At 41.9% G+C, this 26,014-nt stretch overlaps 2 protein-coding genes across 2 annotated transcripts; one reads left to right on the plus strand and one right to left on the minus strand.

Annotated features, from left to right (window-relative positions):
- The first annotated feature begins 96 nt into the window (after nucleotides 1–96).
- chadlb (chondroadherin-like b) lies at nucleotides 97–11,394 on the plus strand. The gene is made up of 11 exons (XM_061810283.1): nucleotides 97–253; nucleotides 2,347–2,523; nucleotides 3,512–3,706; nucleotides 3,978–4,133; nucleotides 4,195–4,340; nucleotides 5,022–5,303; nucleotides 5,380–5,599; nucleotides 6,453–6,726; nucleotides 8,336–8,748; nucleotides 9,763–9,929; nucleotides 10,043–11,394. The coding sequence occupies exons 1-11, from the start codon at nucleotides 209–211 to the stop codon at nucleotides 10,317–10,319; spliced, it is 2,352 nt and encodes a 783-aa protein (XP_061666267.1). The 5' UTR covers nucleotides 97–208; the 3' UTR covers nucleotides 10,320–11,394.
- A 1,186-nt stretch (nucleotides 11,395–12,580) lies between these two features.
- On the minus strand, nucleotides 12,581–25,785 carry l3mbtl2 (L3MBTL histone methyl-lysine binding protein 2). The gene is made up of 19 exons (XM_061810284.1): nucleotides 25,725–25,785; nucleotides 25,210–25,383; nucleotides 24,354–24,788; nucleotides 24,126–24,246; nucleotides 23,901–24,034; nucleotides 22,784–22,853; nucleotides 22,568–22,647; nucleotides 22,105–22,222; nucleotides 21,615–21,749; nucleotides 20,845–20,930; nucleotides 20,381–20,630; nucleotides 19,550–19,605; nucleotides 19,215–19,319; nucleotides 18,992–19,139; nucleotides 18,125–18,207; nucleotides 17,810–18,044; nucleotides 13,222–13,281; nucleotides 12,957–13,142; nucleotides 12,581–12,869 (listed from the first exon to the last, which is right to left on the minus strand). Exons 3-19 carry the CDS (start codon nucleotides 24,702–24,704, stop codon nucleotides 12,799–12,801), a joined length of 2,289 nt encoding a protein of 762 aa, XP_061666268.1. The 5' UTR covers nucleotides 24,705–24,788; nucleotides 25,210–25,383; nucleotides 25,725–25,785; the 3' UTR covers nucleotides 12,581–12,798.
- Between the last annotated feature and the right edge of the window lie 229 nt (nucleotides 25,786–26,014).

The following is a 26,014-nucleotide window of genomic DNA, read 5'->3' on the forward strand; positions in this document are numbered from 1 at the left end:
TTGATTTTTTTTTTTTCCTATAATTTATTGATTTTGACACAGTACTGGTAATAGTATAACAATATATTGTGTGTTGGTGCTTGTCCTTGTGTAGACTGATGAGCAAGCAGCATCGTGTAGTGGGCGTGTTAGTGAATGACCGAGGGGATCAACCCAGTTTGTTTTGGAGCGGGGAAGGAGGCAGCCATGGGGGGAAGAGCAGCAGTCCATGAGGAGCAGCCGGGCCGGCCAGAACCCACTGGACGGAATCGAGGTGAGTCCACTTTGAAGCCAATGTGCTTTTTGGGTCACGTTCTTCATACTTGTGCCAAAATACCAAATTGGTTTAGCGTTAAGACTGCCACACGTGTGATACTTACAAATGTTGAGGAAAACTACAGTACGTCAGTTACAGGCAGCGACGGTACCGACATACGTTTTCGAGGTTACGAACGGCACGCAACACAAGGCATGCTCAGTTCCCACCGTACGTGCTGTTTTCCTCATTTTAGTAGTAGTGCAAATCAATAATCTAGCCTGTGTATTCTGCCTTTCTATGTAGTTGATTGCATTTCCAGAAAATGACTTTTAATCCATTTTCTCAATTATGTGTATAAAAAGGATCTTCTTGCAGGTTAAGAACTCCTGAGTTGATGTACAGCTCACACTACTTGTGCACACACTCACCTTTAGTGGAAAACACGTTTTGGCACCGCACCGGCTGCCTAGAAGAAACAGTGGCTGTCTTTGTGCGAGACAGGCCAAGGTGCGTGCGTGCTCCTCTGCGGTCTGCTCTGTTGATCTCGGGGGGATGCGCACAAACAGTCCTGCTGGTGGAAATTCCTACGTCTCTGACTTCCTAACCCCCCTCTCTTGACCTTGAGAGCAAAACATGTGATGCTTCTCAGATGATGTGAGGATACTGAACTTGGCTGTGTGTCAGCTTTGCGAAAACAGCAATTATCTGTTACACTTGGCCAACTGCAATCAAAAGTGTGCCTTGAGTTTTTTTCCGCTTTATTGTTGTGATTGTTGTATGTCGCACTGTGATGCATCATAATGACGAGCAATTATTTAGAAACGGCTCCGTTTGCAGCAAGGTGCGACTGAAATCTTGGCTGCGGCCTTCTTTTGTGAAGTTTATATGGGTGAGCTGGAGCTGACCCCACTTGACTTCTCACCAGTCGTTCACGGGCCACATATCGAGATAGACAACCTTTCACATTGTCACCGAGTGGGAATTAAAGTGACCCAGCTCGCACCAAAGTCAGAAGAACGACCTGTTACACCATGAGCGACCCCGTCGGAGACTCAAAAATTCATAATGTGCAGCTTTCCGAGCCCATTGTTGCGGATCAAGGCGGTTGATCTAACGTGGGAATGTGGTTTTAATGCATTCCAGTGAGCAAAGTGGTAATAATCCGCTTCCAAGAGCCCCACCCCTAAAAAGTGCACAGGCATTATACTGTTTGTAAAATGGAATAGCAGCAAAGTAAATGTAATTCATACAAAATCATTCAGGCAGTCATTCTCAACAACGTTGCGACATCAGCAATCACTAGATGTGCATTGGGAAATTATCCAGTTTCAGTTAATTGGTCAGAAACGTATTGATTTCCAACAATTGTATCTTTGTTCATTGATCTATTTTGGCCAGTTTCAATATTGTGACAGGCAGAACAATTAGATGCTTATCCACTAGATGGTAGAAAGTACTACTAATATGTTGCCATTTATAGAACAAATTGTGTTGGGTCCAGCTAAAACTGGCATTCACATTACCCGAGTACATTTGAGAGTAAATTGAGAGAACGTAATTTCAGTGCATTTATAGTTCTACAACTGGAGACTAAAGAAAATGTAAACATTTATCCACACGTGTATTCAAGTGTGACCCTTTGTTTTTTATTTAACCTTAAATCATTCAGGTCAGGACATTGACAACAGATTCACATGTTGCAATGTTAAACTAGCAGGAGACAAAAAAAAAATACAAATAAAAGTTTTACAGTGTCCTGTGGTTGGCGTGCAGACAGTTTAGGGTGTACCCTGGCTTCTGCCCATAGGCAACTGGGATACGCTCCAACACTCCCACGACCCTTCTGAGGATAAGCAGCTAAGAAAATGGTTGGATGGATGTTTCTACATCAGTGCAGTCCAAAATTCTAATGTCAATCAAATTCACCTACATATCCTCAACACCGCTCGTTTTGTTCATGGTCTAAAACATAGTTGTCAAAATTTTGTCCCACTGTGAATTTGAGTTTGACATTCCTGGTCTAAAATAAAGCCTGTGGGTGTCTTATTGGCAAATACTTTCACCACATGATGCGCTTGAAAACAAAAACGTCTTATTTGGCCTTTCAGATGCACTCCCAGCTCTCTCGTGACACACTATGGGTCCCGCTGCTCGGCCTCACGATGCTCTTCCTCCCGGTGGTGTACGCTGCCAAATGCCCCCAGCAGTGCGTGTGCGACCAGATCCAGCTAACAGTCACCTGCGTCAACAAGAACCTGACTGAGGTTCCTCCCACAGTGGACGAGGTATTCACATCACTATCATAGTAATCATACAGAGGTTAGACTGGAATCCCCTTGGACCATGATGTTCGCAGATGATATTGTCATATGCAGTGAAAGCAGGGAGCATACAGAGGAACAATTGGAAAGATGGAGACATGCACTGGAAAGGAGAGGAATGAAGATTAGCCGAAGTAAAACAGAATATATGTGCGTGAATGAGAAAAGTAGAGGGGGAAGAGTGAGGCTACAGGGAGAAGAGATAGCGAGGGTGGACGACTTCAAATACTTGGGGTCAACAATACAGAGCAATGGAGAGTGTGGTCAGGAAGTGAAGAAATGGGTTCAAGCAGGTTGGAACAGCTGGCGGAAGGTGTCTGGTGTGTTATGTGACAGAAGAGTGTCTGCTAGGATGAAGGGCAAAGTTTACAAAACAGTGGTGAGGCCGGCCATGATGTACGGATTAGAGACGGTGGCCCTGAAGAAACAACAGGAAGCTGAACTGGAGGTGGCAGAAATGAAGATGTTGAGGTTCTCGCTCGGAGTGACCAGGTTGGATAGGATTAGAAATTAGCTCATTAGAGGGACAGCCAAAGCTGGATGTTTTGGAGACAAGATTCGAGAGAGCAGACTTCGATGGTTTGGACATGTTCAGAGGCGAGAGAGTGAGTATATTGGTAGAAGGATGCTGAGGATGGAGCTCCCAGGCAAAAGAGCGAGAGGAAGACCAAAGAGAAAGTTTATGGATGTGGTGAGGGAAGACATGAGGGCAGTTGGGGTTAGAGAGGAAGATGCAGGAGATAGGCTAAGATGGCAAAAGATGACACGCTGTGGCGACCCCTAACGGGACAAGCCGAAAGGAAAAGAAGAAGATGATCATAGTAATCATACACAATTACAAGGAACCCCTGTGTAGTTGTGAAAAAAATATGAGATGCATGGTCAGTGGTCAGGTAACGAAGGATATTCATATGATTAATATAGCTCCTCATGTATTTTTATTCCTGTGTAGATCACGGTGAAATTGGATCTTCGAGGGAATGACATCCAGGAACTCCCTACCAGAGCGTTCAGACACACCCCGTACCTGACTCACCTGTCTCTGCAGCGCTGCAACATCCGTAGGGTGAAGGAGGGTGCGTTCCGAGGCCTCGGTCGCCTGGTCTTCCTCAACCTGGCAAGCAACAACATTGACATCCTCTACCAGGTGGTCTTGCACAGCAACTTTATTAAGTGTCACTGCTCTAATTATACATGGCTTTGTTATGCATACATTAGATTAACTGCAGACTAAATTATCCGTAGGCAGGAATACTAGTATGAATGATTGCTTGTCTATATGGATCTTATCCTGGCAATCAGTCCATGGTGTAACTCTTGTCCAAAATCAGAAGGGACATAATCCCGATGATGGATTCACTTGAGCTCAAACAAAACATTCACAATTCCCATCACCCATAGTAGAATTTTCTCTGCAGGAGTCCTTCGATGGTCTTTCCTCACTGAAGCAGCTCATGATAGACCGGAACCGAGTTGAGGAAATCCAGCCCGGAGCCTTCTCCCAACTAGGCTTCCTGAACCTGCTCTCGCTTACACACAACCAACTCGTCTACATCCCCAACATGGCCTTCCAGGTATGCACATGACATCAACATAACACCACCAAAAAAGCGCTACACCCGCTTCTCCCTCCAGGGCTTGCAGAACATCAAGTGGCTTCGTCTCAGTCACAACTCTTTAAACTACTTGGACATTGAAGCCTTCGCTGGCTTGTTCACGCTCAACCGGCTCAGTCTAGACCACAACGAGCTACAGTTTTTCCCCACCGAGACCATGACCAGGTTGGTTCATAGCCAGCATGTCACTACCTACGACTGTAAACTGAGCCCTGCCACAAATAGCGAAAAACTGCATAATTGACACTCATAAAAAATGTTATACCCATGTTGTTAACGTTTTTCAAGACACGACCCTCTGGTACATGAATGCTAACATACAATGGGAAACTCAAATGATAAATAGGCTAACAATTAGTATCGCTACGCTATCTACAAACGGAGTTGCAACACATGTAGACAGACCAAATAACAAGACTCAGACCTATTCTCTGAGGAAAATGACTAATATGTCTACCGTACTGAGAATCCACAAGATGAGCTGAGTCTTCACTACAGTATATTCTGTCTGTTTTACACTGGCCAAAAGTTGTCATGGGGTGTACGTGAGAATAAGCAGCACAATTGAAGGAAAAGGTGTGGCAAAAACTGTTTAATTCTTTTTAAGTATGTCATTCGAACAGGTAGGGTATATACATTCAACATACTGTACATAGATGACACCAATTACTGACTGACTTTCCTGTTAACCAAAGCTTTGAGCCATCTCGCGGCATTTTATGTCATAACAGAAAGTGTGCCAAAATACACGGAGACTCCGAAAATATCTGAGGATGGGTTCCACAAAAAAATTAACATGACTGCTGTTGTCAGATACTTCACATGCATGGGCTCCTCTTTGCACAGATTGGCAGAAGTGACCCGCCTGGATTTGAGCTACAACCCTATGACGTACCTGGGCGAGGAGTCGGTGTCCATGGCTAAACTGAGTCACCTCTTCCTGGATCACATGTCCCTACAGGACCTGGCCAACACGGCCGTATCCAAGTCCCCCAGCCTCACCCATTTGGACTTAAGCCACAACCAGCTACGTGTCATCCAACCGTTCTCGGGAGGCACCCCTAAACTGGCTCGGGTCCACCTGACTGGAAACCCCATCTACTGTAACTGCTACATGCGTCCACTCAGGTCCTGGCAAGCCTCCATCTGTGCACAAAACTCTTTGTAGACCAAAGTCTGAACTTTCCTTTTCACTGTGTTACAGGGAGTGGGCAATCCGTAGTAAGGTGAAGCTGGTAGGCACATGCGCGGGACCTTTACACCTTTCCGGAGAGATCCTGGATGCTGTCCACCCTCCAGAGCTGCGCTGTCAGAGCCAGGAGGCCATGCTGAAGGCAGAGTTTGAAGAGGCAAGTAGAAGAGCGCCGCCACCCACTGAGGAGCCGGAGAACAAAGTCAAGTGTCCCTCTAACTGTGTCTGTGAGGTGAGTACACAGTCATTTTCTCCAGAATGTCACTCAAAATGCTCTTATTAAACTGACTGGACTGCATTAGAAATAATAGATGGATTAATATAAATATTGTACAACAATCAGCAACTGTAACAGTTATTTATTGACTGCTCCAAACTATGAGCTTTATTTGGGTGACCCCCTGTTGGATAATATTTTTAGATCAATACAAAAGTCCGTTAATCGTCTGACTCCAAATTGTGACCTTACCCGACCACCACTCATCCAACAATTTGCGCGCTCGTTGTGCAAAGAAAGGACCAGGAAGCCGGCGTTTACACACGCGAGTGGACTTATTCCTTCAACAAACACCTGGGTCTCGGGTCCCTCTCAATACAACCCTGTACGTCTCTGTTCCCTCCAGCCGACGTACTCCACATCCGAGTTGCCCAGGACAATTTAAAAGTACAATCCACTAATTCACTATTGGTTATGTGTCTCCTGCAGTTATCCTTAGCGCTCTCTCATTGGTCTTTATTGGTCCGCAGGATGGTGGGCCGATTCCTCCCGCCTGCGGTTTTTGACGTTTTGTTGCTCCCGTCTCCCTCTAGGTCTGGGTCAAGCGTCGCGTCGCCCCACACCTGCTGATTGTGGTCACCACCAACCGTCGAGAACATTCCGTTCTAGCACGCTATCTGCTGTAATCACTTTCTTGCCACATTCTCACACTGAAACTTTTCATCCACAGACTTTCACACATTAAGCAGTATTGCAAATACATCGCCTCGTTGATTAACTTTTATACATTTCATTTCCTTTACCCCCCAAATGAAAAGGTTAAGAAAGGAGAATGACTAAAATGTCCCCATCTCTTCCGTGACATCAGGCCGAGACGCACCATTCCTCCTGTGAGAACCGCGGTCACACCAAAGTCCCTCGGGGTTTCTCTCCGGCCACGCGCCTCCTCGACCTACGCGGCAACAACTTCCACTACATCCCGAGCAACAGCTTCCCCGGCGTCTCGCAGGTGGTGTCGCTGCACCTGCAGCGCTGCAAGGTGGTGGAGGTGGAGGACGGCGCTTTCAGCGGCATGAAGGGCCTCATCTACCTGTACCTCTCAGAGAATCACATCTCATCCCTCAGGCCTGAAGCATTTAAGGGTACAGTATTTAGACTTCTAACATAAAAAGGGGTCCCAGGCAGGTCCTGGTGGCCTGCAAAAGTGTACCACAATTATTCCTTGACATCTGTTCAAGACTACTTATCCAGCATACAAATAATAATCAAATACAGGTGTGGTTTCATCATATAATGAAGTGATTATTAGGCTTCCTACACATAACATGAAAGCAAGACACAGGAAGCTTTACTGCTTTACACTCAAGTCTGTAAACAAAGTGCCTCTCAGCCTCTAATGGAGCCAAAGCAATATCAATTTTCATTAGTGGTGGATTTATGACAGTTCACAGTTTCCAAACTGTCACTGGTGCACGTCATCTGCTCTATTTACTTCATAAAAAGTAGATTAACTAGAGATTGCATATTCCTATATTTGTTTACATGTATATTTGTTATATATTTTTAAGGTGCACTTGTCTGCCTTGTTCATTTCCTCAAAAGAAAAACTGTTGCACTTCATACAGAGAAAAAATATATATCGAAAAAAATCACTTTTCTGCTTCATTTTCTTACAAAAAAGCACTTCCTAAACAGTAATATTTAAATGGTTCAATATTATTAAAGTGAACTCTCTGCGTCATTCAGTTTTTTTCACTTCCGGATAAAGAATATTTTGAAGCAGTTATAATATTAAATTCTCTTCATATTTCATTTTCTCAAGAAAGCAATAAATGCTGCACTTTCCTATAAAAGAAAATATTTAAGATGCCTATTATTATAACCCTGCTAAAAATTTTCTGTAGAACATTTTTAAAGAATTTCTAAAGAACTATAGAACTCTAGGACCCAAATCCTATAAAAATCACAGCCAAAGTTCTATAGAACATGTTGTTCTGCACAAATTGTATCGAAAATGTTTAGTAGGGAAAATTGGGATTCTCTATTGTTCATCTCCTAAAAAGTGGATAAACTATTGATATTGAGCTGAAACTGTTATATATATTCCTGTTATGTATATTACTAAATTTGACTTGTCTTCATTTTTCATTTCATTTCCTAAAAAAAATATTTAAGATGTTATTAAATGGTGGCACGGTGGATCAGCTGGAAAGTGTTGACCTCACAGTTCTGAGGTCCCGGGTTCGATCCCGGACCCGCCTGTGCGGAATTTGCATGTTCTCCCCGTGCCTGCATGGATTTTCTCCAGGCACTCTAGTTTCCTCCCACATCCCAAAAACATGCAACTTTAATTGGAGACTCTAAATTGCCCCTAGGTGTGATTGTGAGTGTGGCTGTTTGTCTCTATGTGCCCTGCGATTAGCCGGCAACCAGTTCAGGGTGTACCCCGCCTCTTGCCCGTGTACAGCTGGGATAGGCTGCAGCACTTCCCGCGACACTCGTGAGGATAGGCGCCAAAGAAAATGGATGGATGGATGTTATTAAATGTGCTCCATCACTTTAAAACCAAGGTACATTACGTTCCAAATTGTGACTTGAGGCTTATTGTTGTACAGGTTGTACTATTTAGAATTTTAGATGGTTTCACCCTGAGGACAAACATAACCAGGAGAGGCCACATTGTGAAGAAAAAAGATCGCCAACCCTTTCGAGTTCCACTGCTTCTTCATTGAGTGTCCTTTTAATCCACAGGACTCCCTCAGCTGACTTACCTTCACCTGGAGAAGAACAGCTTCACCATCTTCCCGGAAGGAGCCTTCAAACTGCTTCCAGGCCTACTCGCGCTTCATATGGAAAACAACTCCATCGCCAAGCTCGAGGCGAACGCCCTCAAGGGCGCCGAGAGCCTCAGGGCCCTCTACCTCACGGGGAACGTTATTAACCACGTGTCACCTAAAGCCTTGGAGCAGGCCACTGACCTCGATACGCTCCACCTGGCAGCGAACAAGCTGAAAGACGTGCCCACTGAAGCCTTGAGAAATTTGGAAAACATGAAGGACCTGAGACTGTCGGGGAATGCCATTCGCTGGGTGGGGCCAAATGCCTTCCAGCCTTTGGGGAAATCGCTGAGGGAGCTTTATTTGGATAATATGGGGTTGGAGAAGGTGAGTTTCACTTGTTACAGTTGTCTTTGGAATAAGATTGCTGTAAAAAAAAAAAAAAAAAAAAAAGACAGGAGTAAAGGTCCAGTTTTTGTCTCCTTTCCAACTGTATTGAGAACACTATACTTTCTATTGCCAGTTCAAAGGAACCAGAAACCAGTCGACTTCATACAACAAGTGTGCTTATCCGACAGTAGTAGTAGTAGTAGTAGCAGTATATTAATAAAGCAAAATTTACTAATAAGGTGTAAGTCACTGATGATGTAGTGGTACACATGCCTGCCTTTGGTGTAGGCAGTGTGGGATCGATATATGCCCTGTGACTGACTGGCGACCTCTTCAGGGTGTAGTCCACCTTTCGCCTGAGATGGGCTCCAGCTTTCCCGCAACCCCTGTGAGGATAAGCGACTTGGATAATGACACGACATGACTAATGAGCGGAGGGCAAACTATTGACCCCGTGAGACCGCGTTCTTTTATCCGGCCCATGAACCATTATACCATTCATCTGGCCATTTTTAAAATTGTATTTCCATCCAACCATCCATCCATTTTCTTAGTCGCTTATCCTCACAAGGGTCGTGGAAGTGCTGAAGCCTATCCCAGGTGTCAATGGGCAGGAGGCGGGGTAAACCCTGAACTGTTTGCCAGCCAATCGCAGGGCACATCGAGACAAACAGCCACACTCACAATCACACCTAGGGGCAATTTAGAGTCTCCAATTAAAGTTGCATGTTTTTGGGATGTGGGAGGAAAATGGACTGCCCGGAGAAAACCCATGCAGGCATGGGAAGAACATGCAAACTCCACACAGTTGGGGTTGGGATTGAACCCAGGTCTTCTGAACTGTGAGGTCGATCGCTTTACAGCTTTGTCACCATCTGAGTTGATTCATAGCTTCGAAGTGTTTTCCATAGGAATATCTACTGTCATTGGCTTTATTAATATTAGTGTTACTGTATGGCTTTCTACTTAACCTCCAAGTTTGACATTGTTTTTTGTTTCTTACCTCTGTAGATGTCGCAGAGCTCCCTGGCAGGCTTGGGTCCAGGTTTGAGGAGTCTCTTCCTGGAGGGCAACAAACTGGAAGAGGTGCCGGACCTCCATCCACTCTCCTCTTTAGAGGTCATCAACCTGGCCGACAACCCACTGATGTGCGACTGCCCTCTGCTGCCGCTACGCCTGTATGGCTCAACTCTTGTTCTGCTTCCTCTTTGTTTGGGAGAAGGAAAATTTAATATTTAATAGTTGGTGTTCATGAATCTAGACCTTTTTGTTTTTTTGTCTTTTCATCTAGCTGGATTGAGAAAGTCAACCTAAAAGTACGAGCCACCTGTGCCAACCCACCCGAGCTAAGGGGTCGTAGAGTCAAAGACGTCCATGTTTTCAAGGCCTGTCCAGGAGGAGAAGCTCTCCCCTTTGTTCCTAGCGTGGCCCCAAAGCGCGCTAAGACGCCCAAGGCGACGAAACCCAAGCCGATGCACCTCGGAGGCGTTAAGCAGGCCAAGATGTTCAAAACCAAATCCAAACCTCGCAAGGGCCCAAAGATGAAAGGGGGCAAGAAAAGGGCATGAACCTGGTGTGTGGTTACTAAACCAAACCAACAATATTTTTTTGTTTGCAGTATGTCCTCAGCTAAAAGTCTTCATAGCATTAGATTCTCAACGATGGGCAATTTTTTCCAAAACTTTAGCATCTTTCGTGGTCATATAGAATGGACAATTGGCCTGATGCTGGCAACCACTACACAGCAATTCATTTGCTAAGCTTAGAGGAGACAAATAAATTGACTTTATTGTTTATATACAAATATTTGGGTCTCTAGAGTGCATGGCCACACATTAAAATTTTACAACCAACTAAATTTGTTATCTGCCTATTTTGGAAACTATGCGCTGCACTTCTGCATTTCCAAGCCTCTACTAAGAGCAGTGGCGGTCCTAGCTTAAATGGCACGCTATGCGAGACACCCCTTTGGCCTCCACCAACACGCGGACAAGCACACTCGCCCAAAAAACAACAATAACAACAACAACAGACTGGACTGACTCTGGTGAATGGAATAATCATTGAATTATTATCATATACAAATACAGCAACAGCAAAGCTGTAAAGTTCAGGCAAAGTTGAAATGAGGGGAACAAACAAACTTTATGGCAATAACAAACTTTGTTTCATATCATTCTGAATTTTATATTAGGATACAGTATGTGCCCTGCAACTGACTAGTGGCTAGTTGTGGGTTGCCTGAATGTGGCTGGGATCATCCCCAGCAAATAGATGAACTTAGATTGTTGTTACTCTTCTATAGAGGACAAATTAACCATACTAACACCATCAATTGGTGTCTTATGCCATGACACAATAGAATAACATCCAACATCTTGTTTTCCCCCTTTTTTTGTGGTGTGGTAGCAACCTGTGCAACGGCACGTAACGCACATGCCAGAAATCACAACTGCTGGCAGGCAAGCATTTGGAACATGACCTTTCGGTGGGTACTGTGGGATCCAACTTAATTGAAATTACATGAGAAATGTAGAAACCATAAATATTATACAAAAGCAATATAAAAGCATATTAATATCCTATATGGATAGACTAGAACAAAATTAATATTTGCCTAATACGACAAAAACATACCAAAGTAAAATAAGATGCATCATATTCAACAGAGATGCTTATTAATATGTGATAACGTGCAGATCAAACCTGATGGAACATTTCAGATCCAGACAGGGGGACTCAAAAAAAAAAGACAAATGAAAAAGCAAACACCAGACACACGAGTGCTTTAATTGTATTTGAGTGAGTCTGTTTGAGCAGTTACTATTTGTTCATACATGAACTCAAAAAAAGGGACCTCACATTAGCCAGTAAGTTGCGTGTCATAAGAAAGAAGGCACTACATCATGTGTGTTCATATCTCTATCTGGTGCGAAGGTGCTGCCTGATGACGTCGCTTCCAGACTCAGGGTGAGTTCCATCTCCCCTGCTATACACAGTAAAAACTGTTGCGCCATCGCTATCCCGCCCAATTGTGACGTGCAGTTAGTTAGCTAGCTAGCCAGTTAGCTATGACTACATTTTTAAAAGGCATTTTTACCTATGGACCGTCTGCTGGAGGAAACGGTTTTTAGCTGGTGGTCTAAAAACCTGGGTCCAAATATACCCTCGTCTGTGTGGACTTTGCATGTTGAGACTTTTTCCGAGTGTCAATGCCAGTTTGAATGATGGAGTATGTGGCCTGGCAACCGATTCAGGGTGTACCACACCTTTCACCCAGAGTTAGTCGAGATAGGCACCAGGATCTAGCGAGGATAAGCGATACGGAGGGATGGATGTATAGTCTTGTGGAGTGGCCGCTTCGGAGCACCTTGTTGTGAGTTGTCAGTTGTGAGTGCGTGCACGTAATGCAGAGAGAGGCAGAATAGCAAGAAGGCACGGGGAAAAAAAAAAGTCTCACTTGGCAGCCAACAAGTGGACCGGGGCCTCGTGCAAATGTGTCAAATTTCAAATATATATATATTTTTTACATTACAGGGACTTCCAAGTGTGAAGGATAAAAGTTATTTTGAAGTTTCAAAAGTAAAATGTTCAAATACTTTTATATCTGTCAGTATACAGAATCTACCTAACACTAATCACCTGACTTGACAAGTCCACAATGAAAAGACACAAATAATTCAAATGCAAAAACACCAACGCAAAACTAACGTTTCTGTTGTATGAGAAAAAAAAAGTTATTCTACACAGTTTACATTACATACATTCATTATTTACAACAGGGAAAACGAGCATCAAATGAATAACTTTTTTTGTTTAGAAAAGTGAATAACGTCACCTTTCTCAGCTCTCATTATTTTAGACTTATCTTCTTTTTTTTTTTTTTTAACATTCCATTTCTGCCTATCTCCGGTTTCCCAACCTACACATCTGGGTCTCTGCTGAAAATAATGATTTCTTCAATACAAAAGTATAAAAAAATAAAATAAAATCACCAGGCTCGACATCATGTTTTACACTCCTCTGCTAGGTTTTCCTGAAGCATCGTTATGTTGGCGCTTGACTAGAGATGGGAGTCTCCATCTCCACCTCCTCCACTTTCACTTCCACTGCAGTGACTGAGGAGATTGCAAAAAAAGTCAGCAAACAGCCACAAATACGATAGATACAGCTAAAGAATATTCATCCAGGTTTCGTTCACTTACTTTCCTGCTCCTCTGGTTCACCTTTGAGTTCAACAAGGGGCAGGTTTAGAGGAGAACTTGTGTTTTCCGGTAATGGCGGTTGGGCCGTCAGTTTGCGCGAAGGCGGTTTTCTATCGCCTTCGTACTCGCCGCAATTATGGTCTTCTTTTGCTTGATGTTGAGGGTGCAAGCGCCTCCTCCTCCGTCCTGAACCAAAGTATTATGAAACTTTGCTATGACAACATGTATCAACACAAAATGTATAATGGTGAGATGAAGAACTTACTTTTGTTCCTAAACAAAGGTATCTTTGGTTTCTTGACCTGTACTGCATCGTTTTCCACTACTAAAGGGACACAGAAAACACCAGTTGTTTTAGTTACAAAGAAAAACCTACATTTTCTTACGATATGGGGTTTAAATATCAAATACGCCCCTCGAGCACCAAAAGTTTCCGCTGTTCTTCTTTACCAGGATGATGCTTAGTTTCGCTAGACAGAATCATACAGGTAGAGCAGGGGTGTCCAAACTTTTTGCAAAGAGGGCCAGATTTGGTAAGGTGAAAATGTGTGGGGGCCGACTATTTAGCCTGACATTCTTTGAACCATTAACATTAAATACAAATTAACTTTTTGGGATTTTTTTTAATTTAATTACAAATGGCATAGTTTTACTTTACTTTTACATTTTTTTTACATTTAGGTTTTTACCGAAATCACAAACCACAAAAAATTAAGAAAACTATAAAGGATATCTAAGTTCATGTGAAACATTACATATTATTCACTATTATATGCTCACTGTAGGAAAAGTGCTGAAAACAAAACAATGATCACTGCATATTCAAACTGTGATTTTGACCATCACAAAAAAATTAATTAACTGAGATTTAAGAATTTATTCAACTCAGAGGACTTAACAAAGGTCTTGCCTGCACTAATGTGAAGGGTGATACTGGGATCTTGACTGCAGATGTAGTCCATGTCTGGCTCAAGAGCAGTGGTTTTGATGCGCAAGACGTCACGCAGGTGAGAGTCACTCAGTCTCGTCCTCATGCGGCTCTTGTTAATGTTCATAACGGAGAATGTCTTCTCCACATGTATGTGGAGCCAAACAAGCTCAGCATTTTCTTAGCAAATGTCCGAATTGCTTGGAACCTGCCTTCATCCAGCTGGCGGTAGAAGTTGACAAGAGGGAGCTGTTGGTGCCGACTGCGATGCTCGGCGTCACACTGCAGCTCAATGAGCTCCAGTTGCAGGTGGTCTGGAGCGTCATCAGGGTCCACGGAGAAAGGAGAGGAAAAAAGCGTCATCTCCTTTTCAATAGCTGCAAAGTCCCGAAAGCGCTGCTGAAACTCCTCAACCAGAGATGAGATGTCTGCTGCATACTTTGTCATTTGCGCACTGATATTGATCTGTGGGAAACTGGTCACAATTTCCTGCAGCGACGGGAAATGTGCGGTATTGGGCTGCGCCTGTGACAGGTGCCTTTGGAAAAGTAGCAGCTTGGTCCGAAAGGCTTTGATGTGTGAATACAGTTGGCTTACCACTGCATTTTGCCCTTGAAGGCTTGTGTTCAGCGCATTCAGATGTCGCGTTATGTCAACTAAAAATCCCAAATCAGCCAGCCAAACAGGATCATTTAATTGTGGCATGGGTTGTCCCTTTTTAGTCAAGAATTGTCCAATTTCCTCCCTGAGAGAGAAGAAGCACTGCAGCGCAGACCCCCGACTGAGCCACCTTACGTCGGTGTGATACAAAACATCTCCGTATTCAGCCTGGATGTCGAGAAGAAACTGTTGAAACTGGCGGTGGCGCAGCGCTTTGGAGCGAATATAATTAATAGTCTTTATCACCGGTTTCATAACATTATCATTATCATATTTCATATATTTGGCACAGAGAACTTCTTGATGAATAATACAGTGGAGTTTAATAGCGCTGCCTCCTTCTTCGCTGACTTTGTTACAGACAAGGCTTGATAATCCACTCCCCTCGCCAGCCATGGCAGGTGCGCCGTCCGTAATAATCCCGGTGACTTTATTCCACTGTAGTTTCATGTCATCTACGGTGGAACAAACAGAAACAAATAAATCCGTTCCTCTTGTTTGGCCCTTCAGACTCTGGTGGTCCAGAAGCTCTTCACTCACGTTCATGTCATTGTCCACTCCTCTTAAAAAGATCAGTAACTGAGCGGTGTCGGACGCATCCGTGCTTTCATCGCACGCTAACGAGAAAAAGTCAAACTCAGTTCCTTTTGCCTCTAACTGTCTCTTAATATCTAATGAAACGTCTTCAATTCTCCGTACCACAGTATTACGAGCCAGGCAAATATTGGCAAACTCTTGCTTCTTCGCGGGACAATTTTCTCAACCATTTTCATTACACAGTCTTTAATAAATTCACCCTCAGTGAAAGGTTTGCAGTGCTTTGCAATCAGCGTTGCCACTTCGTAGCTTAACCTTTGTGGCATTTTCATTGACTCACGGACTCTTGTGAAAAACTTTGCTGTGCCGTTAAAAGAGCTTCCAGTTGCTTCACTTTTTCAACGCGTTTGTTCCCAGTTAGCTTGTCGTAGCTAGCATTGTTTCGTCTGGTAGTGCCTCTTGATGTGGAATTCCTGAAAACAGCCACAGTCTCTTGGCAAATTAGGCAGACACAGATTGTTTCGTATTTCAGTGAAAAAATACTCAAATTTCCACTTGTCCTGGAAGCGGCGGCCCTCGCGGTCAACTTCCTTTTTTTGTTTACAGCCGCCATGTTAGAAAATGGGCTGGGCTGAAACGATCAAGCAAGGTCAAGGGTCACGGCGGCCAGAGTGCGGCCACAGGCTATACTGCCATCTTCTGGTGAAATGAAAAATAGCTTTTTGTACACGTATTTTATACTGTGGTCAACAGTGCTGGCGGGCCGCATATTATTGATTTCATGATAGAGGCCGCGGGCCGGTAAAAATTTGTCCACGGGCCGCAATTGGCCCGGGGGCCGGACGTTGGACATGTCTGAGGTAGAGTATTAATCTGCCAACATAATGTATGGATGGTGGGAAGTGTCGTCTACATTCTTCTTCTTTTCCTTTTGGCTTGTCCCGTTAGGGATCGCCACAGCGTTTCATCTTTTATCATCTAAGCCTATCTCGTGCATCTTCCTTTTCAACACCCACTGTCCTCATGTCCTCCCTCACAACACAGGGATGAGAATGACCAATTTTGAAAAAACATTGAAAATGTCTGCCTTAGCACAAAAATTATGTAAAAAACACAGTTAAATGCCGACATCTGGTTACTTCTAACAGTGTAAATACAGGGCAATCATAACATTTTGAAAACTTAAAATATGAGTCCAAACAACCAAAATAATGTTGCCGAACTTCAGACGTAAAAATGTAGACAGTAAAATTTATATCAACTAGGTTACTGCACTTACAAGTTATACCTCTGAAATAAGTAGACAAGTAGTTTATATGTATAAATTATGAGAGAGAGAGAGAAAGAGAGAGAGAGATCATGAAAGATAAAAGTGAGGGATAAAATGCATGATCTACAGGGTTAGTGCTACAGATAGGCCTAATCGTATTAACAATTGTCAATTATATAATATTTGAGAAATTTACATCCAACTTACCTATGTGTTTCCTGATTTGGATATGCTCCTGGATATTTTTTGCTCCTCTGCTTCCATAATTGATCATATCGGAACACAGAGTGCACAGCACTTTGCCGGGAACGCCCACTTTTTGTATGTGTTCGGTTAGACATGTTGATACCGTTTTCGTGCCTATCTGCACAGTTACACTTTTTTCAAGCCATGCCCATCGGAAACAGTTTTTTACCCAGTGGTTTTTATCAATTTCCCGGGCACGATCTTCATCTTTTCGCTCTAAGACTTTCGCCATACTAGGAAACGTGCAGACCGCTCGATAACATATGTGTACGTGTGTCTATAAGTGTTATCTATGCCGCAGTGAACAGAATGCTTCTCTATGAAATGTTGACGTCAGAGTGAAAATACCGATGAAATACCGCCAAAATGCTGCTGGAAATCAGAATGTTGTCGTTATTGTTAACACCAAATTTAATGCAAACAGATAGGAATGCCGTTTTCCGCTATCACAGCTGTGACTAATTTCACGACGAACGTTGCCAAAAGATGCTGGCAGCCAGTCTTGATCACAGCCTCACCCCACGTCAAGCTGTACCCCCCCCCCCCCAATTTCTCAATGGGTTTACACATTTCACATTGACATTTTCGGATGAAAAAACACGGAATTCCTCGAATCCGCATAAAAATCTCATCCCTGACAACATCCATCAACCTTTTCTTTGGTCTTCCTCTCGCTCTTTTGCCTGGCAGCTCCATGCTCAGCACCCTTCTACCAATATACCCACTCTCTCACTTCTGGACACGTCCAAACCATCGAAGTCTGCTCTCTCGAACCTCGTCTCCAAATCAGCCAACTTTGGCTGTCCCTCTTATGAGCTCATTTCTATCATACTACTTCTGTTATTTTGAATAATGGCTGAATCAGGAAATCAAAGCATTAGTATGCTCTCGGTGCAGTGCCTTGCAGTTTTGCACCAATAAAAACTAGAGCAATATAATTTTGTTGCCCCACTATATTATTCATCGTTCGTGCCAATGCTGTGTCACATTTTAAGTGATTGTTTTGTTATGGGTTACTTCTGAAAGGCTCACACACACATATACCAAGAAATATAGAGGTAAGGGTGCAGTATTTTCTGCTGGTAGTTCATCTGGTCAAAGAGCAGTGTAATGTAATAACTTTAACTGTGTTTTAAGAAGTTTATATACCATTTTAATAGTTTATATTAAAAAAAAAAAACTTGTGTGTGAGAGTAGCAATTAAGGACCTACCAAGTCCAGGAGGTGGCTGGAGCTGGTAGTGAGTGAGCTCACACCATCCAATGGGATAAATGTCAGGGGACTCGTGATTGACCCACTGGTCAAAGTCATCGTCCCAGCCATCGAAGTGGATGAGAAGCAGGCGTCCCACGCAACGCTTCACCGTGGCCACGCACACTAGCCGCGGCTCCATCAGGTCCACTGCTTCAAGTTTTACATTGGGGGAGAAGCCGTGACCTGGATAGTCCTACCCAGATGCAGAAACGCATGCAGTAGCTGTGAATTCAGATTTAGAGCAATTGGGCAATTGATTGATTCATTCCTTACAGTGTTGAATAGGTGTGGTGGTGCAGCTTTAGATTTTGTCTCCTCCAGGTAATTTTCCCAGGTGAAGGTTTTAGGATCAAAACCTGTCAGATTAACCACTCTGGATTATTATTTTTTAAATTATTTTTTTCTTTTAATTCATACAATTATATCGAATGAAACGCAACAAAAATCAAGATCTCAAGCATTTTGCAGATCCCTTCAAGAACCAATCATATTGTTTTTTTAATTTAGAAATTAGGTAAGCATTTGCCTTCTAAAAAGTATGGAGCAATTGTGTTTCATGAATCTATTGGTTTCATTGTTTGAATAACTTAAAGCATACCCCATTTGATTTTTTTCAGAGAACATATCAATTTTCTGAATTGTGATGATGATTTTTGTCAATAACAAAAAAAAAGAAAGAAATTGAGCCTTACTGGACTTTCACTAGTGTCTAGTCCATTTGCAATACTTAAGTTACATCAATGGTCCACTTTCCTGGGCTTTTTATTTGTGTTGCACGTGTGTGTGCGGTGTGTGTGTATACTTATTTATGCTGACCAATGTACATACTCAGAATTAGTTTTACCTCGCTCTATAAATAAACTTCATTTAAATTATCACCATAGAAAACGTGGTATTGTCCCAGGATTGGTGGTATTACACATAAAATAGTCATACTAATTGATAATAAATCATGTTTTATGTACAGCGCATTCTTATTTCATTACTTTATTGAACAAAAACTATTCAACCATCTATTTGGTGTAAAGCATTCACTTGTAAATTCCAGCACTGTTTTTACCGTCAAGATGTAAAATTCGCTACCAATATCAAATGTTAAGACGGAAACCGAAATACACCACTCAGAATGTTTGCAATTACCTTTTGGAACGGTGAGATTGATGGCATGCCTTTTGCAGAAACCTTTCGGTAGGATGGCGTGAGAGGAGGCATGGTAACAGAAGCTGTCAGCGCCATTGGATGACGCTGCGCCGTCGATGCCGACCATTAGGTAACCGTCTCTCAGTACCTGTGAGGAGGCACATTAAGTTTTTGCAGAATGGTCTGATACTATTTTTTTTTTAAGTACATAGTAATGCTTAACCTTGGTTACAGTTGCCACGCAGATGCTACCCAAGTTTAGAGGGTCGATGGCTTCTAGCTTCATTCCCTCCTCAAAGAAAACACTACCGATGTAGACAAATCTGGGCTGGAGATGAGACATGAGAGACCTGAATTATGGCAATAGGTTTTAGGTATCATCATCATGACTGTTTTTTTTTTTTTTTTTACATCAGTAGTAATTGTAATTTTTATTAAGTTTCATGAAATTCTTTACAGCATTCATATTTTATGTGCAACTTGGAACCACAGAAAAACACTGTTGCTGGATAAACAATAACAGACAGGATAGCAGTCCAATATAAATTCACTGTTTACCTTTTTAAAGAGGATGTCTGTACTATCACAATTGCCCTTCAAACCAGATAACACACCTGTGAGACACAAAAAACAATCATCAGAAATGATTCTAATTCGAAAGTTGAAATGAGCTTAACCTGTACCTCTAGAAAGTTATCTCATTCAGCCCTAATGTTTAAGTTAACATTTCATTCACAATCTGATGACGAAGCGCCAGGTGCAATTGGAGTTCATTATACAAAGAACCCGTGCTATTTGCAGGGTATGACGAATGAGCCCTGTCATGAATGGCAAATATCTACGAGTGATCAAAGCCCCTAAAATGTTTTGATTGTTTGAAAAGCCACTTCATGGTGACAAAGCACTATTTTTGTCAAATGGAAATTACTCAACACCTTTCAACATAATTGTTTGGGCCCAAACCTGGAGCAAAACTCAGCTGTTGTCAAAAGTACCAATTCTTACAGTTTTTAGGAATACAACATTTTTTTTGATAAACACTTAAGTGTACTATGCTTGTGTATTTTCATTTGGAACATGATGGACAGAACCACTAAAGCCCCTCAATTCACTTCTAAAAATTTCCTTCCTACCAAGAAGTCACTACATGGTGCTGAAGTAGTGCTTTTATTGCTATGTTTTGAGTACAAAAACTGTGATAGTGAAAACCATGGTGGTTCACTATATTGCTCAAGGAAACTTCGACACGGTCGCAGGGAAGCAAACACTGACCTTGCGCTTGATAAATGACAATAATTTAGTGTCATTTTTACATTTTCTTGAACAAAGTTATGGAAGAAAAAAAGGAATAAATAATTTAAAAAAAAAAAAAAAAAAAAGCAGACTCACTGGGTGTCTTGATGTCGTGACCTACGCTTTTGGACCAACCAATTGGGTGCAGGAGAGGACTAGACTGGTGGCACCAGAAATCTGCAATGACATTTTCAGGGGAATCGCTCTGGTCCATGTAGACCAGCCGCAGGCGCCCAGCGTGAATGGATTCTATGACAGCCTTGCGTGTCCGGCTGATATGTTTGGGGTCGACAATCTCCACGCGCATGCCCACTTTGAAGGATTGCAGCTTCAGGCTCTCGTTAAGCTAAAAAAAAAAAGAAGCTACAAAGTCTCCAATCACGTCTAACGTTGACGCTATATTTTGTTTAAACTCTAAAATGTTTTCAAAATATACATAATAAATGTAAATGAATACAAAATAACTGAACATCATCCTCATGGGCCACATCTAAATCCTCAATCGTAACCCTATTAATAATTTACCAAGCAATATGTAGGTCTATTTTCGCCAGTCTTACCTTCAAGTAGAACTCAACAGGGAAAGTGAGACCGCCCACTAATTTTTTCATCAGATACTCTTTCCAGTTAGGGATGTTGGACACATCTACAAAACACAAATTATCAAGATATATTCATTGGACTCTTCATTAGGTACATCAGCAAAATTCAGTGATAGGCAGCAAAAGAGCATTATCAAAAATACTTCCATTACACCAGGGGTGTCGAACTCATTTTTGGCGCGGGCCACATTGTAGTTACGATTTTCCTCAGAAGGCCGTTATGACTCTGAAACCATGAAAATCTTTCACCTCATTATATGTACACAAGATATTTATGAGCGAGTTTTGGGATCAGAATCAAGGGTAATGGGTTTTTTTAACCCTTGCTGATGTTTGGGAACACAATAATGCTTCCAGTATCTCAACGTTATCATTTATGACATGACAATTTGTTATTTTGGGACATATTTTAACACAAATCATGGAAGTTGATACTCGTAAATTTGCCTTCGCAGGCCATACAAAGTCATGTGGTGGGCCAGATCTGGCCCCGGGGCCTCGAGTTAGACACCAGTGATTTATACAGAAAACAAAGCCTGATTCATACACTGTGCCAACTATCACCATACATGGTCAACAAAAATGGAAAAAAAAAAGTTTTTCAAATTATGACCTGTCCTTTGGGTAACTTTTAGCCTTGTGTAGCAGGTCAAAAGTTTTGTTAAAAGCAAGCTTCACGAGTTTATTTAAAAAAAAAAAAAAAAAAAAAGGTACACTTTAGCGCTCACCTTGCGGAGGCACCAGAAGCTTGCCAGTCATGGCAGACCACCCAATGGGGTGCACCTCACCCGAAACGAGGCTGCACCAGAAATCCTGGCTGCTGTCATGCTCAAAGCCCTCGTACCGCAACAAGGCTTTGTATCCTGGCAGAGGACCCGAGAAAGTATAACAATATTAGATCAGTTATTGGCAACCAGCGTGCCATGGCACATTAGTGTTCCGTGAGAGCTTATCAAATTTCCCTTGATGGGTCAAAATGTGATTTATTTACAACAACAAAATGTATCTTTGGTCATCTATGGCAGCGGCGTATAAAGACAGACGAAACAAATAAATGTTTTTCTATTAGATGGCAGAACGTGTACAATTAACTTGTTTATCCACTTTTTGTGACATTTTTGTTTGTTGGTTTGTTGAGACAATGTCAATGGCACAGTCGAACTCGGTCTTGACTGCAGACAAAAGGATTTGAAATCATATTTGGAAATATGTACGCACCTGCAATTTGAATGACTGTAGCAATCCAGTAAACTTTAGTGGGCAAGACTGCATTGGTGTTTAAGACTTCTACCTTCAGCCCGACATTGATGTCATCCCATTGGGTACACAAGGGAGCCTGTGGAAGTCAGAAAAAAAGTTTTTTTTTTTGGACTGTACAGTTATATTTTAATAAGATAAAAAAAAAAAAGGTGTCACTTTTTTTTTAAATTGCACCCTGGGCGCAGCTGCAATAGGCAAAGGTCCACAATACAGAGATTAAAAAATTTAAAATTATTAAAATGAAAAACTGCATGCATAGATCTACAGAAAATACTGCTTTGATATTATAGAGTCTGTTTATTAGTTATTAGTTGGGGTGGCTTGTGCTGTGGCTGACAGCAGCTCCTGTTGACACATTGTTCACCCCCGACAGTCCGTTTTATCCAAGAGCCGTTATAACGATTATATTTGATGCACTCACATGTCTGAAGCAGGACACGGATGCCCCCAAAGACGTTTCCTTTTCCAAGTAGCTGCCCCATTCAAAAAGTGCAACAGGTGCTACAGAATGGAAGTAAAAAAATATATATACACAGGAAGATAAGCACTGTACATGGAGAAAGTGTGAGTACAACACATGCAGTTTGTACAATGAATAAGTGTTTGTGCATACAGAATATAGTCATATTTTCCTCACCATCCGATACTGCTGGGCGCACTTTGGTAAATTTTCTCAGCACTTTGGTCTTTTTTCTACGAGTCTTTCCCTGTAGAGGAATTATAGCCAGTCAATTCTAATTGAACACAATTCAGTCTTTACACTGTATAGTACACACACATTTGCATTCAGTGGCATCTAATATCTTTTAGTGGAGGAGTTTTTTTCAACAATTAGTAAGTGGGAATTGACGCTAAGTCATGATTTGAACAGTCATGCAGTTGGATAAGGCTGGTCTGCTGCTTTCCATCGCCACACATGTACAGGGAAGTATTTGAACACCCTGCTGTATTACAAGTTCTCCCACTTAAAAATCATGGAGGGGTCTGAAATTTTCATCATAGGGCATGTCCACTGTGAGAGAGATAATCTAAAAAGAAAAATCACAATGTATGATTTTTTTAAAAGATTTATTTGTGTGATACAGCTGCAAATAAGTGAACATGCACCTACGATGAAAATTTCAGACCCCTCTATGATTTCTAAGTGGGAGAACTTGCAATATAGCAGGGTGTTCAAATACCTCTTTTCTTCACTGTAGGTGAGCAAAACACTGAATATCCGTAGGGGGTAGTTTCTTCAGTGCTGATGGGCCTTTTATAATTTTCGTAGATTTAATATTGGGCTGTATCCAGGTTCACAATGGGGCACTGTGGACGTGCACTGGCTAGGACACTGAGATGGATAGATTGGAAAATTACACTGTATTGTTCTTTAACTCTAAATATAAAAACAGCTTAATAGAATGTAATGAAATTTACTGGTTTTATGAAATGTGTTAAAGCTGGAAGTCTGTAGGAATGGCGACTCTAAGGCACACATTGTAGCTCTCCTTCCTTCACTCCCTCACTCAGTCTCTCATTTCAATAGTTAAGCATACATTCCAAAAGAATGTGGAGATGACAGAACAAGTTAACACCTCAGCTGGAAACTGAAGAAATGTAAAAAAATATTTTGTTTTTTTAAAGTACACTCCATCCATCAGGTATGCAAAATACTGAAAGAGTCTTGGTAAGGGTGAGTTGCGATGTAAAAAACACCAATTGGCATTTCAATTCAATACTACTTCTTGTTGACAGAAATATTATTTTCTTACCTGCAGGCGAGCCTGTGTGGTCAACTTCTTTAAGTGGGAGGAATAGGAACGCGCACACAACATGCTACAGAAACGCTTGCTTTTTGAGTAAAAGCTACTAAAGCTGCCACTTTTCCCACATGTCTCACACACCACTGTAAAAAAAAAAAAGCAGACAATTTAAAATGACTTTTTTCCCCGTTTCCCATTCATAATACTTTTTCCCTTATTTTAACATGCACTAACCAGTTTTTTCAACTTTAGACTGCTCCTCTAGTTGTCCTGATTGATGTTTCTCACCACTTGCTCCATCTGTGCTGTGTGACCATGATGTTCCTATTTCATTACCTTTTGTCTGAGAATGAATCTGTGAAAAAGACGTTCATTGAGTGACTGGAAGTCTTGTTTTAGAGCTTTGTGGACATTGGAGAGAACATTTCAATCCCACCAAAAAAATAAATAACTTGTACTCACTTTAATAGTACTATCTTTTGGTTCTGCATCAATGCTCTGGTTTTTGATAGCAGGAAAGCACTTATTACAGCCAGTGCCATCGCAGGAAGAGCAGTGTGGGCGCACAAACACGGTGGGAACCGCACCAGTTCGCAGCTTTGGAACCCCCATGGGTGATATGGACTCAAAGTAGTCTTTACCAAAATGGTCGCTGCAGAGATGACAGTTGGGTGTAGCGAACCAGTCGCTGCGGGTACGCTGAACCTGCTTTTCCCATTTGCGAAACTCCTCTGAGTCTTTGGGGAATCTAAAAAGTGTCACATCGTTTTCAGCAGTTTTGCCACATCCATACGCCACACAGTGGTAAGGCATCCTGTATTCTGCTCATCCAATAGTGTTGGCAGCACACCTACTCCCACCACAGTCTTTCTTCAGGAGACATGTCGTCCTTAAGTGCTGCAAATAACACAAAATGGTATATAGTGCGAGCGCACAGGGACCAACAACCACAACTGGTAAACAGGATATACATCATGCGATTCATTTAGCTAAAATTAATAATTCGTCCACGTGGGTAACAGGCAGAGTGGTAAATGTTCTTCCTCTGCAGTTTTGCGTTCGTTAATGACAATATGTATTATAGTATGCTGGAAGCAGTCTGCCAGGTATTGAGAAACAATGAAAATATTGTCAAATTTGAACAAAAATTATATGCTCTACTGGAGGTTCTGCAGTCACGCAATACAATACATGCTAAACTTTAGCACCGTTGTAAGCTCTATAAAACTACTAAAGAGACGGAAATGGGTAGCCTACAAAAGCAAACATTTTCCTCGATTCGTAATGATTCGCTGGATTTATATTTTTACTAACTTACAGTATCAGCGACGTGATGAAGTTATTGCTGGCCAAGCCACACACGGTCGCATTCATTTTGCGTCATATATTTCGACGAGGGTTTTCTCCCGAGTCCACCTGAGTCGTAGGAGTGTGGGCGTGGAAACTGACGAAATAGTTGTATATAATAAAAATCTGAATATGGTAGTTGTGGCTGCAAAAAATAAAAATAAAAAAATAAATGGTGGAAATACTTCTAATATGTAGTGTTGGCATTTTAATCAAGCCGAAAAATAAACGACACCGACATTGTTTTAATAATCAAGCATTTAATTTCATTGTGGATAAATGAAAAGATTTCCAGAGGTGAGTTGTTGTTCCGCCAAAATTGCACGTAGTGGCGCTCATGATACACATCGTATGATTTAGACAGCGCTGTTCTGTTGGTCCTCATCCAGTTATCAGTATGTCATGTACACTTTTTTAAAAAAATTAAACTACAATTAAAACCCTGGTGTATTTACGTGGCTAATGGTGTACAGTGGATTTAAATACCTTGCGAGGTCCACCGTTAGGATGACACTGCTGAAGTTATGCTGAAGTTAACTAGGATAAGCTAACATCAACAAAAACAGGTTAACATATTTATGATCAGCAAAAGTGATTTTTCAAATGCCAAAGCAGAATTATTGCATCAATCAAAGTCATGGCTGCATTGCAATATAAGTAATCCTTCGTAATTGAATCCAAAGCATTCACCAATGCATTCTGGATTTTGATACATACCCTAAATTGTCAAGTCTCACAAATGTGTGCTTAGCTGATTTCCCGTATATGCTGTGCGA

The sequence above is a fragment of the Syngnathoides biaculeatus genome, chromosome 22 (assembly GCF_019802595.1).
Source record: "Syngnathoides biaculeatus isolate LvHL_M chromosome 22, ASM1980259v1, whole genome shotgun sequence".
NCBI lineage: Eukaryota > Metazoa > Chordata > Actinopteri > Syngnathiformes > Syngnathidae > Syngnathoides > Syngnathoides biaculeatus.